The sequence below is a fragment of the Rhinolophus hipposideros genome (genome assembly GCF_964194185.1).
Source record: "Rhinolophus hipposideros genome assembly, chromosome: 9".
Classification (NCBI taxonomy): domain Eukaryota; kingdom Metazoa; phylum Chordata; class Mammalia; order Chiroptera; family Rhinolophidae; genus Rhinolophus; species Rhinolophus hipposideros.
In genome coordinates, this window is record NC_138055.1 from 90,577,776 (window position 1) to 90,595,109 (window position 17,334).

The window sequence follows — 17,334 nt, forward strand, 5'->3', positions numbered from 1 at the left end:
TTATTTTGCTCTTCGTTATTATCCAATATAAGGAAGGGATAGTTATCTCTTTTTAACCTCGTGAAGCTAAAAAACTCCATGAGAAAATTCAACACAAACCTCTATCAACTCTGCCTCTTTCTGTTTGAAATGTCTAAATATGGCCTATGTCATATAAAGGTCAAAGTGAAATGCCAAGAGAGATTCTTCACTCTACAGATCTTGAGGGGCAGAATTTTAAAAAACCAGTCCTCAGTGAAGCTGGGTTCATTGTCAAAAGAATGATGAATGAATCTACAGTCATCATAGAATATATAAATAATCTATAATCATTATACAAAGTATTTGAATTATTTGAAAACACTGAGGTATTTATGACTCTAGAAGCACCTTGGGTAAACCCCTTTTGTAAATCTTTAATGTCAGACATTGAAAAGGAGTCTACAAATAAACAAAACAAAAACCAAATGACTACAGCTGCAAAGGCAATCAGTACTAGATATTAAGGAGGGAAACAAAACAAAATAAACCATAAAGATAAATAGATCCATGATTCCAGTGAAGATGGCAGAGCAGGTAAATGCTGTGCTTGCCTCCTCTCAAAACCACATCAAAATTACAACTACAGAACAACCAACTAGTCTGAAGTCTAGCTGAACAGAAGTCCTACAACTAAGGACACACAGAAGAAGCCACCTCGAGACTGGAAGGAGGGGCAGAGGCATAGAATGAGCTGATCCCACACCCATGTGTGGCATTAAAAATTGGGAGGGATATCTCCCAGTGGAGTGAGGGGTCCCATCACCACACCAAGATCCCAGGGAAAAGGAGTCCCCACAACTTCTGGCTGGGAAAACCAGCAGAGATTGTGGCTGAGTGAGACGGAGGGCGGCTGCAGTCCTAGGTATTCCTCTTAAAGGGCCCACACATGGACTTACTGAAGGACCCATTTGCTTTGAGCTCCAGTGCTGGGGCAGCAGCTTGAAAGGCACCAGGGACACACGGTGAGGAATGAATTGTCTGGCTTCAGGATGAGGGCTGGAGGGGCAGCTTTCTCTCCGACAGAAGTGCTGGCAGAAACCATTGTTTCTTTGTTGAGCCTTCCCCACTCCCAGCCTGCAGATGCAGGTGGCCTCCAAATCTGAGTCTCCATCAACCTAATACCATTCATCCTGCCCTGGTGATTCATTGAGACCCACCCCATCCAACCTGCAGGCCCACCCAAGCTGCTTCCAGTGGCTTTTCCATATAAATGGCCTGTCTTGGTTCATGCTGAAGATTTTCCTAAAATCTCTCAAGGCATCACAAAACCCAAACAAGCAACAGCTGGCCTTCACATGCCAGCTGTTATGCCAGCTGTTGGGACTTGCCCCTACCACTTCCTGAGAAGCCTCAAACCTGGCAGTAGGGGCAGCCAGCCTTGGTTTGAGACTTGACCTCTCCCAGGCACCTCCAAGCCCAGTGTGGGTGGCAGCCATTTGTGGATTGCTTTGTGGCTCATGCCAGGGCACAGGCTGCAGCTAAACTTGGCCTGTGGTGGGGCTCTTAACATGAGGCCTTGGGACTGCTATGAATCAAGCCAGAGCACCACCCAGCTACCTCCATGGATGACACACCCAAAGGGCACACTGGGCAGGCACCAGAGCCCTGCTAAAGTGCACCCTGCTCTGTAGGGTCAGCCCCTGCACTACAGCTCCTCCACTGTAGTCACGCCCAGTCCTCACAACTAATCAGCCTGAGGGTCAGTCCCTCTCACTGATGTGCATACAGCAACGAAGACTCATCTACAACAGAAAGACACACACAACCACACAAGGGACACACCTGGAGCACCTGGCTCAGGTGGCCAGGAAGACTGTGACCCTTGGGCCCAGCAGACACCTACTACATAAGGCCACCCTACTAAGACTGTGAGATAGCTTTAGGTAGCACCTCTATGTAATACATAGAAACAAACACAGAGGCAGTCAAAATAAGAGACAAAGAAACATGTCCCAAGTGAAAGAACAGAACAAAGATCCAGAAAAAAAAAACTAAACAAAATGGAGACAAGCAATCTACCAGACACAGAGTTCAAAATACTGGTTATAAGGATGCTCAGTGATCTCAGTGAGAACTTTAACAAGGAGATAGGAAACATAAATACAGAGATAAGAAGCATAAAAAAGAACCAGTCAGAAATGAAGAATACAATAAATGAAATAAAGAATAGAGAGAATCATTAGATTAGATGAAGCAGAGGCTCAAACTAGCAATTCAGAAGTTAAGGTAGCAGAAAACACCCAATCAGAACATCAATAAGAGAAAAGAATCCAAAAAAAATGAGGATAGTTTAAGGGGCCTCTGGGACAACATCAAGTGTACCAACATTCACATCATAGGGGTACCAGGAGGAGAATAGAGAGATAAAGGAATTGAAAACCTATTTGAAGAAATAGTTGCTGAAAAATTCCCAAACCTGGCGAAGGAAAGTTATACAAGCACAGAGTCCCAAACAAAATGAACCCAAACAGACCCACACCAAGACACATCATAATTAAAATGCCAAAGGTTAAAGACAAATTGAGAATCTTAAAAGCAGCAAGAAAAAAGCAGTCAGTTACCTATAAGGCAGCTCCCATAAGACTGTCAGCTGATTTCTCAACAGAAATTTTGCAGGCTAGAAGGGATTGGCAAGAAATATTCAAAGTGCTAAAAAGCAAGTGCCTACAACAAAGATTACTCTATACAGAAAGGCTATCATTTAGAATCGAAAGACAGATAAAGAGCTTCCCAGACAAGAAAAAGCTAAAGGAGTTAGCTTTTTCCAAACCAGTATTACAAAGAATCTTAGACGGACTTCTTTAAGAAAAAGAAAAAAAAGCATTCAAAAATATGAGTAACAAAATGCCAATAACTACATATCTATCAACAATTACTTTCAGTGTAAATGGATTAAATGCTCCAGTCAAAAGATAAAGTGGCTGAATGGATAAGAAAACGAGACCCTTACATATGCTGCCTAGAAGAGACTCACTTCAGATCTAAAGACATACATAGGGTGAAAATCAAGGGATGAGAAAATATATTTCATGAAAAAAAAATCTAGGGTAGCAATATTTACAACAGACAAAATAGATTTTAAAACAAAGGCTATAACAAGAGACAATGAAGAATCCAGTAATTCCACTTCTGGTTATTTATTGAAGAAACCCAAATTGCTACTTTGAAGGGACATGTGTATCCACATGTTCACTGTTGCATTATTTGTAACAGCCAAGACATGGAGGCAGCTTGGGTATCCATCAATGGATGAATGGATAAAGAAGAGGTGGCACATATGTACAATGGAATATTACTCAGCCATAAAAAAAGAATGAAATACTGCCATCTGCAATAACATGGATGGATCTAGAGGGCGTTGAGTTGAGTAGAGTTAGGTCAGACAGAGAAAGACAGATGCCATATGATTTGGTATAGTACATGATTTCACTTATAGGTGAAATCTAAAGAACAAAATAAACAAATAAAACAGAAACAAACTCAGATACAGAGAACATTTTTGGTTTTATTTTTTATTAGTTTCAGGTGTACAAAACAACATAGTGATTAGACATTTATATACGTCACAAAATGATAACCCCAACAAGTCTATTATCCATCTGACATTGTATATAGTTAACAATATTGACTATATTCCCTATGCTGTACTTTATATCCCTGTGACTATTTTAATTATAGTTGATATTCAATATTATATTACTTTCAGGTATACAGCGTAGTGGTTAGACATTTATATAATTTATTAAGTGATCCCCCTGATAAGTCTAGCACCCATCTGATACTACAGTTTTTACAATATTGACTGTATTCTCCATACTGTACTTTACATGTGCATGACTATTTTGTAACTACCAGTTTCTACTTCTTAATTCCTACACCTTTCTCACCCAGGCCCCAACACCCTTCCCATTAGTAACTATCAGTTTGTTCTCTGTATCTACAAGTCTGTTTCTTAGTTCATTTATTTTATTGTTCATTATTATTGTTTTATTAGTTCATTTATTTTGTTCTTCAGAGTCCACATGTATGGGAAATCATATGATATTTGTCTTTCTGTTTGACTTATTTCACTTAGCATAATACCCTCTAGGTCTATTCATGTTGTCATAAATGGTAAGATTTCATTTTTTTTATGGCAAAGTAATATTCCACTGTATACATGTACCACATCTTCTTTATCCAATCATCTATTGATGAGCATTTCAGTTGTTTCCATACCTTGTCTATTGTAAATACTGTTGCAATGAACATACGGGTGCATATATCTTTTCAAATTATTGTTTTGGATTTCTTTGGATAAGTACCCAAGAGTGGAATAACTGGGTCATAAGGTGGTTCTTATTTTTAAAATTTTTAATTTTTTGAGGAACCTCTACACTGCCTTCCATAGCGGCTGCACCAATTTGCAATCCCACCAACAGTGTATGAGGGTTCCCTTTTCTTCACAACTTCACCAGCACTTATTGTTGGTTGATTTATTGATAATAGCCATTCTCACCGGTGTGAGGTGATAACTCATTGTGGTTTTAATTTGCATTTCTCTGATGATTAGTGACATTGAATATCTCTTCATATGTCTATTGGCCATGTGTATGTCCTCTTTGGAGAAATGTATATTCAGGTCCTCTGCCCATTTATTAATTGGATGGTTTGGGGATTTTTTTTTTTTTTTTTTTTTTTGGTGTTGAGTTATATGAGTTTTTAAATAAATTTTGGATATTAACCCCTTATTCGATATATCATTGGCAAATATCTTCTCCCATTTAGTAGGCTGTCTTTTTGTTTTGTTGATGATTTCCTTTGCTGTGCAGTACCTTTTTAGTTTGATGTAATTTATTTTTTTCTTTTTTTTCCCTTGCCCGAGGAGATATATCAGTAAAAATATTAGTAAGGGTAATTTCTGAGAGTTTACTGCCTATATTTTCTTCTAGGAGTTTTATGGTTTTAGGTCTTACATGTAAGTCTTTAATCCATTTTGAGTTTATTCTTGTACGGGGAGTGAGAAGGTGGTCCAGTTTCATTCTTTTGCATGTATCTGTCCAGTTTTCCCAGCACCACTTACTGAATAGATTGTCTTTACCCCAGTGTAAATTCTTGCTTCCTTTGTCATAGATTAAATGACCATATAGGCCTGGGTTTATTTCTGGGATCTCTATTTTGTTCCATTATGTATCTATATGTTTGTTTTTATGCCAAGACCATGCTGTTTTGATTACTATAGCCTTGTATAATTTGATATCAGTCAGCGTAATACCTCCAGCTTTGTTCTTCTCTCAGGATTGTCGTGGCTATTTGGGGTCTTTTATGGTTCCATATAAATTTTAGGATTATTTGTTCTAGTCCTGTGAAAAATGTCATTGGTATTTTGATAGGGATGCACTGACTCTATAGATTGCTTCAGGTAGCATGGATTTAATTCTTCCTAATCCTGAGCACGGTATATGCTTCCATTTATTTGTATCTTAATTTCTCTCTTCAATGTCTGATAATTTTTTGAGTATAGGTCTTTTACGTATTTGGTTAAATTTATTCCTAGGTATTTTACTATTTTTTGATGCAGTTATACATGGAATTATTTTTTAAATTTCTCTTTCTGATAGTTTATTAGAGTGTAAAAATGTAACTGATTTCTGAATATTAATTTTATATCCTGCTATTTTACTAAATGCCTTTATCAGTTCTAATAGTTTTTTAGTGGAATCTTTGGGATTCTCTATATATAGTATCATGTCCTGCGAATAATGACTTTTCCACTTCTTCCTTTCCAATTTGGATGTCTTTTCTTTTTCTTGTCTGATTCTTGTGCTAGAACTTCCAGCACTATGTTGAATACAAATGGTGAAAGTGGGCATTCTTGTCTTTTCCTCATCTTAAGGAGAACGTTTTTAGCTTTACACCTTTGAGTATGACAGTAGCTGTGGGCTTGTCATATATGGCCTTTATTATGTTGAGATATGTTTCCTTTATTTCCATTTTGCTGAGAGTTTTTATCATAAATGGATGTTGGATTTTGTCAAATGCTTTTTCAATACAGAGAACATTTTGATGGTTGCCAGCTGGCAGACAAGTTGGGAGTGGGGGGTAAGGGATTAAGAAGTACAAATTGGAAGTTACGAAATAGTCATGGTGATATAAAGTATAGCATAAAGAATATAGTCAATAATATCGTAATAACTATGTATGGTATCAGATGGTACTAGATTTATCAGGGTGATCACCTCATAAGTTATATAAATGTCTAATGTTGTACACCTGAAACTAATATAATATTGTATGTCAACTCTAATTGAAAAATAAAACAATTATTGTAAAAAAAGATAAATAGATCTATTCCCTTCCATTCTGTTATACAACTGATTCCATTTCTTTCTTACAGAAATTCATTAGAAACATTTTAATATGCATCCCAAAAGTTGCCTTCACTTTGCTTTCATGTTAATAGTAGAGAGAGCAGTACATATAGTGTAGAAAAAGCAATGAAACTGAAATCAGAATTTGTGAATTTCTGTCAAGTCTGTCACCTCACTGAGCCTCAGTTTTCTCATCAGCAAAATGGCAATGAAAATGTTTACCCTACAAAGTTGTGATTATGAAATATGGTAAATTAAATGAAAATGACTAGGGCAATGCCATCAAATAGAAATATAGGGTGAACCACAAATGTGAGCCATATACGTAATTTTAAATAAAAAAATTAAAAGCAGGTGAAATTAATTTTAATAATATATTTTATTTAACTCAATATATTTAAAATATTATTTCAACAGGTAAATCAATATAAAATTATTGAGATTCTTTAAACATCTTTTTGTGTTAAGTCTTTGAAAATCAGTGTTTATTTTACACTCAGCACAGCTCAGTTTGGACTAGCCACATTTCAAGCGCTTAATAGCCACAGGCAGCTAGATTCCTATATTAGACAGCATTGGCCTAGAACCAAGATGAGGCTTCATATATGTTTATCTGATCCAAATAATATTTCCTATCAGACAAATCCTGTGGGACTTAGGAAAGTTCATTTTAAAATCAACCACATTAAGGAATTTGTATTTTTACATTTTTGATACAGTATATGATGTAATATACAATATGTAATGTAATAATTTAAAATATTACCTATACTAAATAGACCAAGTATTTATCCAAAATAAGAGCTACCAAAATGATTATTTAAGCCACTAATTAAATCATTTATATTTATGTGGTTATTTTATTTATCAGGATTTGAATTATACATTCGACACAGAATCTAGTAATCTCAAAAAAGAAACTAAAACCTGACATTACTATAAGTATACAAACAATCAAACTGAAAGCTAACATTGATTAAACTACACTTTCCAGAAAAGAAAGAGGAATAGAACACAAAATATTTATCTTACGAATTTTTTACTCATAGGACTTACTATTAGGTGTCAACCATATTCTGTAAATAATAAGATGACACCTATCATGATAATTATATGTGAATATAAGAAAACACAGCATTAAAATGATGTTACACTTACTGCAAAACAATTAATTGGGGTTTAAACATTAAATATTACTTGTATTACATGATTAAGATTACACTGAACAGTATAGAGTAGGCAAACCCTTGTATCTTGAGCTCAAAGAGTAGGGTAGAAAATGTACGAAAACATTTAACTACAAGGTCTTTTTGAAAATTATCCACAAAGCACAGAGCCTATGCGTGCATAGACACATTTATATATTTATTAGTATGCTCTCATTTTCTATATATGGAAATGCTGCATTTTATATATTTTTCATCAATTTTTCTCTGGGCTGCCCAATAGTCCAGCACAAGTGTTCAGATAAGATACAAGAGTAAAATGGAAACAGAATACTGGATAGGCAATTGCTACCTCATTTTGAATCTGACAAGGACCATTTAGTTTTCTAATATAACTTTAACATTACAAAGTCTTATAATTCTTAAGAACCCAAACTCTTTGGACTTTTATTTTTCATTAACTATATATTTAAAAGATGGCACTTCTAGAATATCGTCCCTCTCCCTCAAACATATTATCAGAAGGCTCAGTCAGAAGTGACACATGAAATAGTGCAACCAGCTGAATCACTAATTCTGTGTTGTACAGCACCACCTATGTCTCCCTCTGCAGACTCCTGACCAAGAACGCCTCACCTAGCCCTGCTCAGGCTTATAGCCCGATGGGTTCACACTACAAAGTGGTCTAACTGCAGAAAACCGGGTTTAAATATTTACAACATCATATTCACTTAAAGGTTCCCAAATAAGCAGCTATTCCCTCAATTAGACATGCATTTCCCACGCTAGCCAATGCCAATCGCTAGAACCACTGATATCAAACAAACACAAAGACATACACTACTATTTTAAATACTTGGCCAAACTGCACAAATAAAACTACCCAATGCGGTAAGAAAGACTCACATCTGGCATTTCTGTAGAGAAGGAAAGGGTCCTGGAGCTGGAAATCCAGGTCTTTAGTAATGGGTTCTGTCCTATTCTCCATGCTCAGCCTATTCATAATGGTGAACCCATGCTTTGGAGATGCAGACCTAAGAGTCACAAGGGTTGGGAGGACATCAAAAGACAAGTTGTTCAGTATAGTACACTTTTAGTATAACTACATTCCTTCATGTCTTCAACCTTTTCGTATGTATATACAACTTTGTGTAAGCGGACTGTACACACACAAAGCAATGATTTTTTACTATTGCTTAATACCATTAACGTATTATGTAACACATGCAGCATGACTGCCACTACTGATCCTTTGGTAAAATCAAGCCCTACTTATTTATAATGTGTATAAATATCTTGTTGCCCTATCTAGGTTGTAAATTCCTTTAAGGCAGAGATAGTAACTACTATTTTAAAAATTACATTTAAAGAATCTTTTTTTTCATGTTTTTATTTTTATTTTTTTAAATTAAAGTTTATTGAGGTGACGATTAGTAAATTTACATAGATTTCAGGTGTACAATTCTGTAATGCATCATCTATACATCACATTGTGTGTTCTCCACCCAGTCAGTTCTCTTTCCATCACCATATATTTGATCCCATTTACCCTCATCTACCACCCCCCTCCCTAAAGAATCTTTAGGGAGTGTACATCACAATAAAGAAATGTTTCATAGAGATTGTTGGTGTTGGTCTGAAATTGAAAACTGCATTAATTTTTTTAGAGAAATAATGAAACTCTGGTCAATGAACTTGTGAGGAAATACAGTATAATTAAAAGTTTCTATAATTTAATGCAAAGAGCAGATATTTTGTTTCCTTTAATACAAAGCAAACAGCTTCATGGATCAACTACTATAAAGTTTTTGCCATAAAAATGTGGCATTAGTGACTCTTTTTCATTTAATTAAATAAACCTTGGTGCCTACTCTCTGTCATGTAGAAAGAACCCAAATTATAGAGTATGAACTCTACAACTACATATATGTATACCCTTGGGTGACAGCCACGTAGCAATTCAACAATGCACTTCTGGTAACAAATGAAACACTATATGCATACACACTGAAAGTGAAAGCAGAATTCACTTATTTACTTTAAACTGGGGTACCAGGGTAATAAACCCACAGAAATGTTATGAACAATAGGAATAAAACGTGTTTATATCTTAGTTTTATTTCACCTCTAACCATTTGATGCTGATAAATAAAGTATAGCTACATCACCACTTACAGAATTTCCTTTTGAGTCCTCCAATTTTAAAATTGAAGGAAGGCAATCCTTGCCTAATTTATTTGACAAAGAGGTAAAGTAGTGGTAGGCATTATAATCAAAACCAGAAATAATCATGACCATCATTTCAACTTAAATTCTGAGGAAGAATGAAAATTGACTTCCAACAATCTCTGACAGAGGGTCCTTCGGGAAGTGTCAAGTTTAGAAATGACCAGTGGGTGTCTCTATGAACTTTGTTACAGAAAAGAAGACACGAGGGAAAACAAAGAAGGAAATAATTTTTAAAGTCGGATCACGTGTTTTTATACAGAATCGGAATTGGACTCCAAGTATTTCATTATAACAACAGGACCCCCCTCTGAAATAGTATGTGTACTGTATCATCTCCTAATTTATAAAATGGGCTCAGGAGGTAATGTGGCAATTGCTCTAAAGTAAAATATATCACTGGCAGCTCCACTACCTGTACCCAAGACTCCTTTTGATTTTTATGAGCTTTCTGTCATTTTTCTACTGCGGAAAGATCTCAACACACTAGAATCTGGCAGGGGATGGGGCTTGGCCCCTCTGGGGGAAGAAGGAAGGGAGTAGAAACGGCTTCTACTCTTGAGGGGTTAGATATGGGGAAGACAGAAACAGGCAAGGATCTGTTTCCCAATTCAATGATTTGTTTAACTGACAGCTCCATAAGGAACTCAAAGGAAATTAAGAGTTCCTGAAAATACAAACCTATATTTGGTTTGGGTACAAGAGAAAATACTTGTATAATCTGTTACTCTTATGTACTCAAAATAATGATAATAAAAATAACTCTACAAAAAATCCCTAAAAAATTATTAATGCATATTAAATATTATCTTTCAGTTCTCAAAAGAATAATACTTGTTATGGGAAATGAATGAGAATGCATATCATGTGTGGGTGCACTGTAAAGTTCAATTGTTTGGTTTTCTTTTCACACTTCGGAATTCTCAAGAGTAGTCTGTACTGAATAAACTCACTCGGTGGTGTGTTCTGGTGCTTTTGGAATATTTGGAATATCATGTAAATTAATGCAGCCAGTGACTCTTGGGCACTCCCACCGCGGTTCTGAAACGGAATCAACTGCCCTCCTCCTAACATACTCCAAAACGCTCCCTCATCCTTTCTTTCCTCTTCCACCCACAGAGGAGCCCTTTGCCTGCACCGTTCCTGCTGTGCCCGCATCTGGCCTCTGCACTCTTCTAACTCTTTTACCATCATGGCCGACTCATCTCTGTACCTGCTAGCTCTAAAACCAGCCATTAGTTTTCCTCAGCTTCCTCTTTATACTCTGTCCTTCAGAGAACATGTTTTCCTCTCACGGTTTCAATGACCAAATTCATGCAGATAACTCCAAACTGTATCTCCAGCCTTGACCTTATCGCGAGTGGCTGGATGTCTCCATTTGAATGTCCTCTATCACTCCGAAACCATTATTTCAAGATAAAACTAAAATTTATCCTCAAACTAGATTCTTGCCTCCTATTTTTCCAGTCCATCAATGATTACGTCATTCTCTGAGACTTCCATTTCAAAATCTTAACGTTATTTTAAAATTTCACCATCCCCTCTATATATAGTCTTTCAATAAATCCTTTCCATTACAACTTTTGCCATTCTGGTCCATACTCTCATCATCTCATATCTACTCCACTGCAGTCATCTTTTCAATGTCTTTCCCTAACTCCAGTTTTTAGCCAATGTCTTGCTTATAACCCATCAGCTAGCACTTAGGATAGCCTGTCTGCACTGTGGTTCCTCTTTAAATATGAGTGTACATGTAAAAAATATACACTTGTGTGTGTGTGTGTATTTTCTGTCTCCCCAGTGAAATGTTAGCCCTGGAGGGGTTTGTACTAGGCCTCTGTATTTATCTTTGTACCACAATGAGAATGATGGAGTTTAGCCATGACATTTTATGTGAATAAAAAGTTCAGCTATTAAGACAATATATATATACTATATGTTTCTGTGTACATGTGTGATATTAAAAATATCTGATAAATTACTAACATGAGCTGATTATTCAATTTATCAATAATTAAAGCATTTATTAAACCTATCCTGAAATGTACTCTATTAACTAGACAATGGAGGACTCAAAGACATCTTTAATTTTGGATTATGCTTCTTTAAAAAGTGAAGGGCAGGGAGAGGGAGACACATCAATACAACTCTTTTCTAAATATTGATTAAATAATCTAATATTCTTAACAGTGTACTTCTAGCTTGTTGCCAATGCACTATATTCAAGAATGATGTATCATTCATTTGAATTAGAGTATTTAATGCTAGTTTTAAAAACAACACAGAGATTCATCTATAAATTATATTCTGAAATTAGTATGCCTCACACTATCCCAGGTGGCATTATTCAGTATTCCGTTCCTTATGTCAACTAAAAACTTAAAATTAAGATTCAGTTCCTTTACTTCTCTTTGAAATAAAAGTACAATTAATAATGACTGTCAGTTTCTTTATAAAACTAAAAGACTCGTACCTTGTGTAAACAAATAAGGTTCCTTCCACATCAGTCTTCTCCTAAAAAATAAAAACAAAACACACAGCAAAATACGTATATTTTCATCAACAGTAAACATTCACAGAGGCTAGAGAACAGAAACTTCTTACGGAACAGGAATTCTACCCAGTTTCCAGCAGGGCCAAATCTAAGCACCATCTAATCTAAGAGGGGTTATTCTTAGAGAAAGGAGAAAAGCAGTTTCTCTACTAGACTGTGGCCCTGCTGATTAAGCAGCAGGAAACAGTGGCTCTCCTTTTGTCATTTACAAAGTAAGCCATCATTATCTCTCCTTACCAAATACAGGGATAGCAACACACCTCTGGCTAAAACAGTAAGGAAATAACTGTGCTCCATGGATTTCATTAGGAAGAAGAGATTGTAGTAAGTGTGCTGCCGTTTCCTCTACCCTCCAAACTGGGTATATGGCAAGCTGCAGAATCACTGATGTCTGCATCTCATTACCCTGCTCTTTATTTTCTGGGTTCATTTTCTCTTGCTACATCCTGTCACCCAAGAGGAGATGATGTGCCAATAACTCTACTTTGACTACTACATAGAAGACAGCAATGAGGCTTGACTCATTTAGAGTCAAGTTCTGATTTTTGAAATCAAGTTAGAAACACTACTGAGCTAGGACTCAAAAAATTTGCCTGAAAGAAATTGGGAGAAGTGGTAAAGTATAATTTTAGTTTACTTGAAAAGGCTCTTTTCCACTTCAACAAAGGTAGGACCAGGTCCTGATAAGAATGTTCATCAATACACTGCATTTGAAAAAAAATTAAATACCCATTTGTTTGGTTAACTAGTAATAAGACTACCATAACTCAGAATTTTAAAATGTACATTTGCTATTTACAGGGTTTAATGTCAGCATTCTATTTAATCTCACAGTATTTTACTATTAATACCCATGACCAAAATCGTTCAATGTTTACTCAGTAATTTTGGTGAAAACCCACTCTTTAAAAACAAAGGCATAATATTAAAATGATAACGTTTGAAAGGCACACACACAAATTGGAAGCATGATCCTTTCATAAGCTCGATGTTAGCAGTCTTCTTGATCACTGTGGTTCAGTGGGTCTCAGAGTTCACTGGGTCCCTTTGACAGCAGTGGCATCACTGGGAACTTGTAAGAAATGCAAATGCACGGGTCCATCCCCAGCCCTACTGGAGTCAGAAACTCTGCTCAGCAATCTCGTGTTTTTATTAAGCTATCCAGGTGATTCTGATGTATGCACTGCCTTAGTTCAATAACATATTCTCCACCCACAGAACTATATTAAGAATCACGAAAACAAAATCCACAATGGCCAAAATTATGTCAAACATCACTGTGTTTTAAGAGTAAATAGCTATTAAGAGTAAATTACTTAGTAACAAGATTTTTAATTCTCATTATAGAGTATTATGAAATAAATTCTATACAATTAGAAATAATTTATAACAGTTAAAACAATTTTAGCCAGCCTTTTCTTTAATATATAAACATTAGTAAGAAAGTTAAGGAGTTCATTCTTAAACTGGATTTACTATGAAATTTGTATAAATCACTTCAATGTACTGTGAAAAGTATACTTATTTCTCAAATGGGGCCCATTTGCCAGTGTGCTTTGAAAAATACCAAGTCAAAATGAAAAAAATTACACAGAAACATTATTATTTCTTTTTTTGGATAAACAAATGTGGTTAATTACTACCCGTTGAGAAATGTATATCCTGAGCGAACTTTAAGCTCTAAGAATTACTTAAACTCAAACCACCACAACATTAATCATTGAGAAAATGGCTACTACACTACAAGAAATGCTACCTAAACAGTCTAAGTATTTGTGGGTGTCCCTAAAGTTTAATTAGTACTGTTGGCTAGTATTTACCAGCCCACAATGCCTTTAAGAATAAATTTGTAAAAATTAAATATTTAGTATTATTTATTAGTCAGGAAACTGAAGCCGAGACATAGGTGATGGAACTCGGGCTTTGAACCTATAGGCATTGTCAGTCTCTTGCTACAGGGTCAAAACACTTTCCTGTCTAGAATATTTGACCTTGGACTGTTTCATCTTAGAGACCCAAATCGGGATATTTACATGCATCTACACAAATAAAGTCAAAAGTTTTGACTTGTTTCGTTCCTTAATGAAATAGTAATGGAAATTACCTTTTAAGAAAAAAGACTTTACCACCCAATTTTAGTTTTGAAAAATCCAGAATCAGAATTGTAAAAAGTACACTTCTGAAATTACTCTCTAATTCACAACAAGCAATTCTTAAAACTGAGATTTATATATAGCATCACACACAAAAAGCATGAGTTTGTTCATAGAAAGGAAATGTGTTTCAGTGATTATAATATTGGACCTGTAGTGGAGTTCTTGCCAGGTCATATTGGGCCAAACAGTTTATTATTCTATGTCTCAATTTCTCCACTGAAAAGAGATAACCAACCTACACCACTCAGGATCTTTTAACAAGAAAAAACATATTTTTCATCAAAGGTTCTATGACACCTGGATAAAAGGGGCTCAGCACTTTTTGGAAGTGTAAACTCTGGTTTATTATGGCTGAAACAACTCAAATTCCTGCATTATCCTAGGTAACCAGACTTTTAATTTTTTCCTTTCTGGACAAAGCCCAGGGTTGGAAGTATGTGAAATAGTTAAAACACGACTTTATTACATCCTGCTTCGGGCCTCCAAGTAGCAAGAAAGGCTTTTATGTTAAAGTATTAGTTCACAGTTCTGGGGAATTTTAGCTTAAAATTTAAAAGCTCAATTTAATGATGTAATAGTATACTCTATTAAAAATATCCAACAAGTGCTGAAAAATTAAGCAGTTCAAAATTTAAAATACAGTGGAATATAAAAGTGTTAATTTGCAAATTACTGGGACACACACAGCACAACGTTTGAAACATTTAAAACAACTCAATGCACTATTACTCATTATTCTAAATGATGAAAAAGTCGGTTTCCATGTACCCTGAAAATCCGTCTCAGGCATGTATGTAGCATTGCAGTCGACTGGGAAGCTTTCAGCAAACAGCAAGTGCTTGGGCCTCATAGCCAGAGTTTGATACACAGAACTCAGAAAACCACTAGCTAGAAACAACAGGACACTAGTTACCCAGGCAGTTTCTCGAGCTCAGCACTTTTGTAGGACATTTAGCAGCATCTCTGGCCTCTACCCTCTAGATGTCCGTAACACAATACACGCCCTCAGGGCAACAGCCAACAATTTTCTCCAGACACTGTCAAATGTTGCCTGGAGGCAAAATCAATGCCAGTTAAGAACTACTGCTCTAAGGGCTGAGCGGTAAAAATGACACCAGGGTGATATTCTTTGACACACAGGTATTTTGGGGGAGTGGTCTTTTCCTGGTAGTGGGAAGTAGGTCTAGCTCTAAAATATTCCTATCCCAGTCATGGCATAACCTTTCTTAAAGCAGCCCATTTTCTCTCCACTCTTCCTTCCTAATTTCTCCTGGTCTGAATGCATGTCATTCTCCATCTATTTTCAGTGTAATAATAACTCCTTTCCTGTACACCCTACCTGCCTTCTCGCATGCCCTTTCTCCTTCATTCTGAAGAATGTTATTAGGTTTACATTCAAAAGGCTCCCATCCAGAAGGCCTGAGTGCCGGCATATGGAGACAATGGTGACAATTTGTTTACCCCCAGCAACTAAACTAGGTCTGCAGCTAAACTGGGTCTCTCTTTTTTTCCTGGCTAGCACACAGCCTTGAAGATTACTTTGAAAAGAATGACCTTTTACTGCATGAATTATGCCCTGCCTGAAGCAAGTCCAGGAAGCAGGAAAACATGATCCTGTAAAAAATGCATTGTGACACTTCTGCCATTTCACGAGGCTTTAGAAGGGCTTCACTCTGTCTCTAATAAACATTTGTAACTATTTTAACAGGTATCTATCTCACAGATCCTGTCAAAAGCCTATAAGAAACAATCAGTATTCAAGAGAAATGCTCTCCTCTACATGTTAATTTCTCAGGATTCTCCAGACTCTAATCCTAGTGTCAAGTCAGTTTATAGAACTATACATCCCCCGTCCTTATCTCTACTACAGAACTGCCTTGGCAGAATTATGACATTATGCCTTTGGCATTTTTTTTACAGAGGAGTGTAATAGTCATATGGAGAGTATCTTTGCATTTTTGTAGGTTGCCATTGATGAAATTGTGCACCATGCTGTTCAATGTCCTTCATATGAAGACCCAGGCAGCAGATTTCCTCTGAAAACTAAGGAGAAATAACGCTCTCCTGACCAAGTGGTATACTTCCTGCTACAGAAGAATGAATGTTAAAGAGCTCTCCCTGTTTTCTTTTCTTGCTTGGCTACTAGGAGAGCAGCCCTAAATTCCTTGCCCCATTTCAGTAACTTTTCTCAGTTGAGAATTTAGGGCAAAACCCTTCTCTTCTCTCCTATGTTAGGACTTACCTTTTTATTTTTGTTAGTGATTTTCAGGTGAATAATCAGGCTATATACATGAATGTGGGTGTTTAAAAATATACGAATTTGTTCAATGTGGATGTTTTTCTTGCTTAAATGTTGGTATTTGTTACTGTCTTGGAGAACACATTTTAAAAAACCATCTGAAATCAGTCTATTCATCCGGGCTGTGTGCTCTATATCGCTTTGCAACTTAGTTAAAAGTAATGGATGGAGAGTGACATCATGGACGGATTAACATTATTTGGACAAGAATCAGCAGGAGGAAAAGAAACAATGCCATCTGTCTACATGCAGCCGGGTGGGTGACAGAACCGCGGGCGGTGACTCCCGCGGCAGGACCCGGCGCCGACGCGGGCCGCTCCCGGCGCGCGGTGCGCGGCCCTCGCCCCAGGGCGGCCCCTCCGAGCGGCACACCCGGCCCGGCGGGGGTCGTGTCTCCCGACGTCTGCTCCGCTCCTGGTGTGTCTCCCCTGCCCCCGCGGCTGCGGGCTTCTCCCCTCGGCCACGGCCTGACTCCCGCGGGTCCCGCGTGGGAGAGAAGTCGCAGCAGCAGAACCGCCCTGGGTCCCCCGCGCCCCGCGCCCCGCGCCGGCTCCGCAGCCCC

General features: G+C 37.0%; 2 protein-coding genes across 16 annotated transcripts in view; one reads left to right on the forward strand and one right to left on the reverse strand.

The window, feature by feature from the left end:
* DCP1B (decapping mRNA 1B) overlaps positions 1 to 17,334 on the reverse strand; it is a 55,296-nt gene that overhangs the window by 34,800 nt on the left and 3,162 nt on the right. For 5 of the 11 annotated variants that reach the window (XM_081059057.1, XM_081059061.1, XM_081059060.1 and 2 more), the window contains exons 2-3: positions 12,237 to 12,277; positions 8,444 to 8,571 (exon numbers count right to left, since the gene is read on the reverse strand). In XM_081059057.1, the coding sequence (XP_080915183.1) occupies positions 8,444 to 8,571; positions 12,237 to 12,277 (169 nt within the window). Of the gene's footprint in view, positions 1 to 8,443; positions 8,572 to 12,236; positions 12,278 to 12,954; positions 13,022 to 13,272; positions 13,428 to 17,334 lie in introns of all 11 variants that reach the window. The other 6 variants (XM_081059064.1, XM_081059066.1, XM_081059067.1 and 3 more) reach the window with 5 other exon arrangements.
* The window catches only part of CACNA1C (calcium voltage-gated channel subunit alpha1 C), a 722,361-nt gene that overhangs the window by 12,902 nt on the left and 692,125 nt on the right, over positions 1 to 17,334 (forward strand). The window lies entirely within an intron of this gene.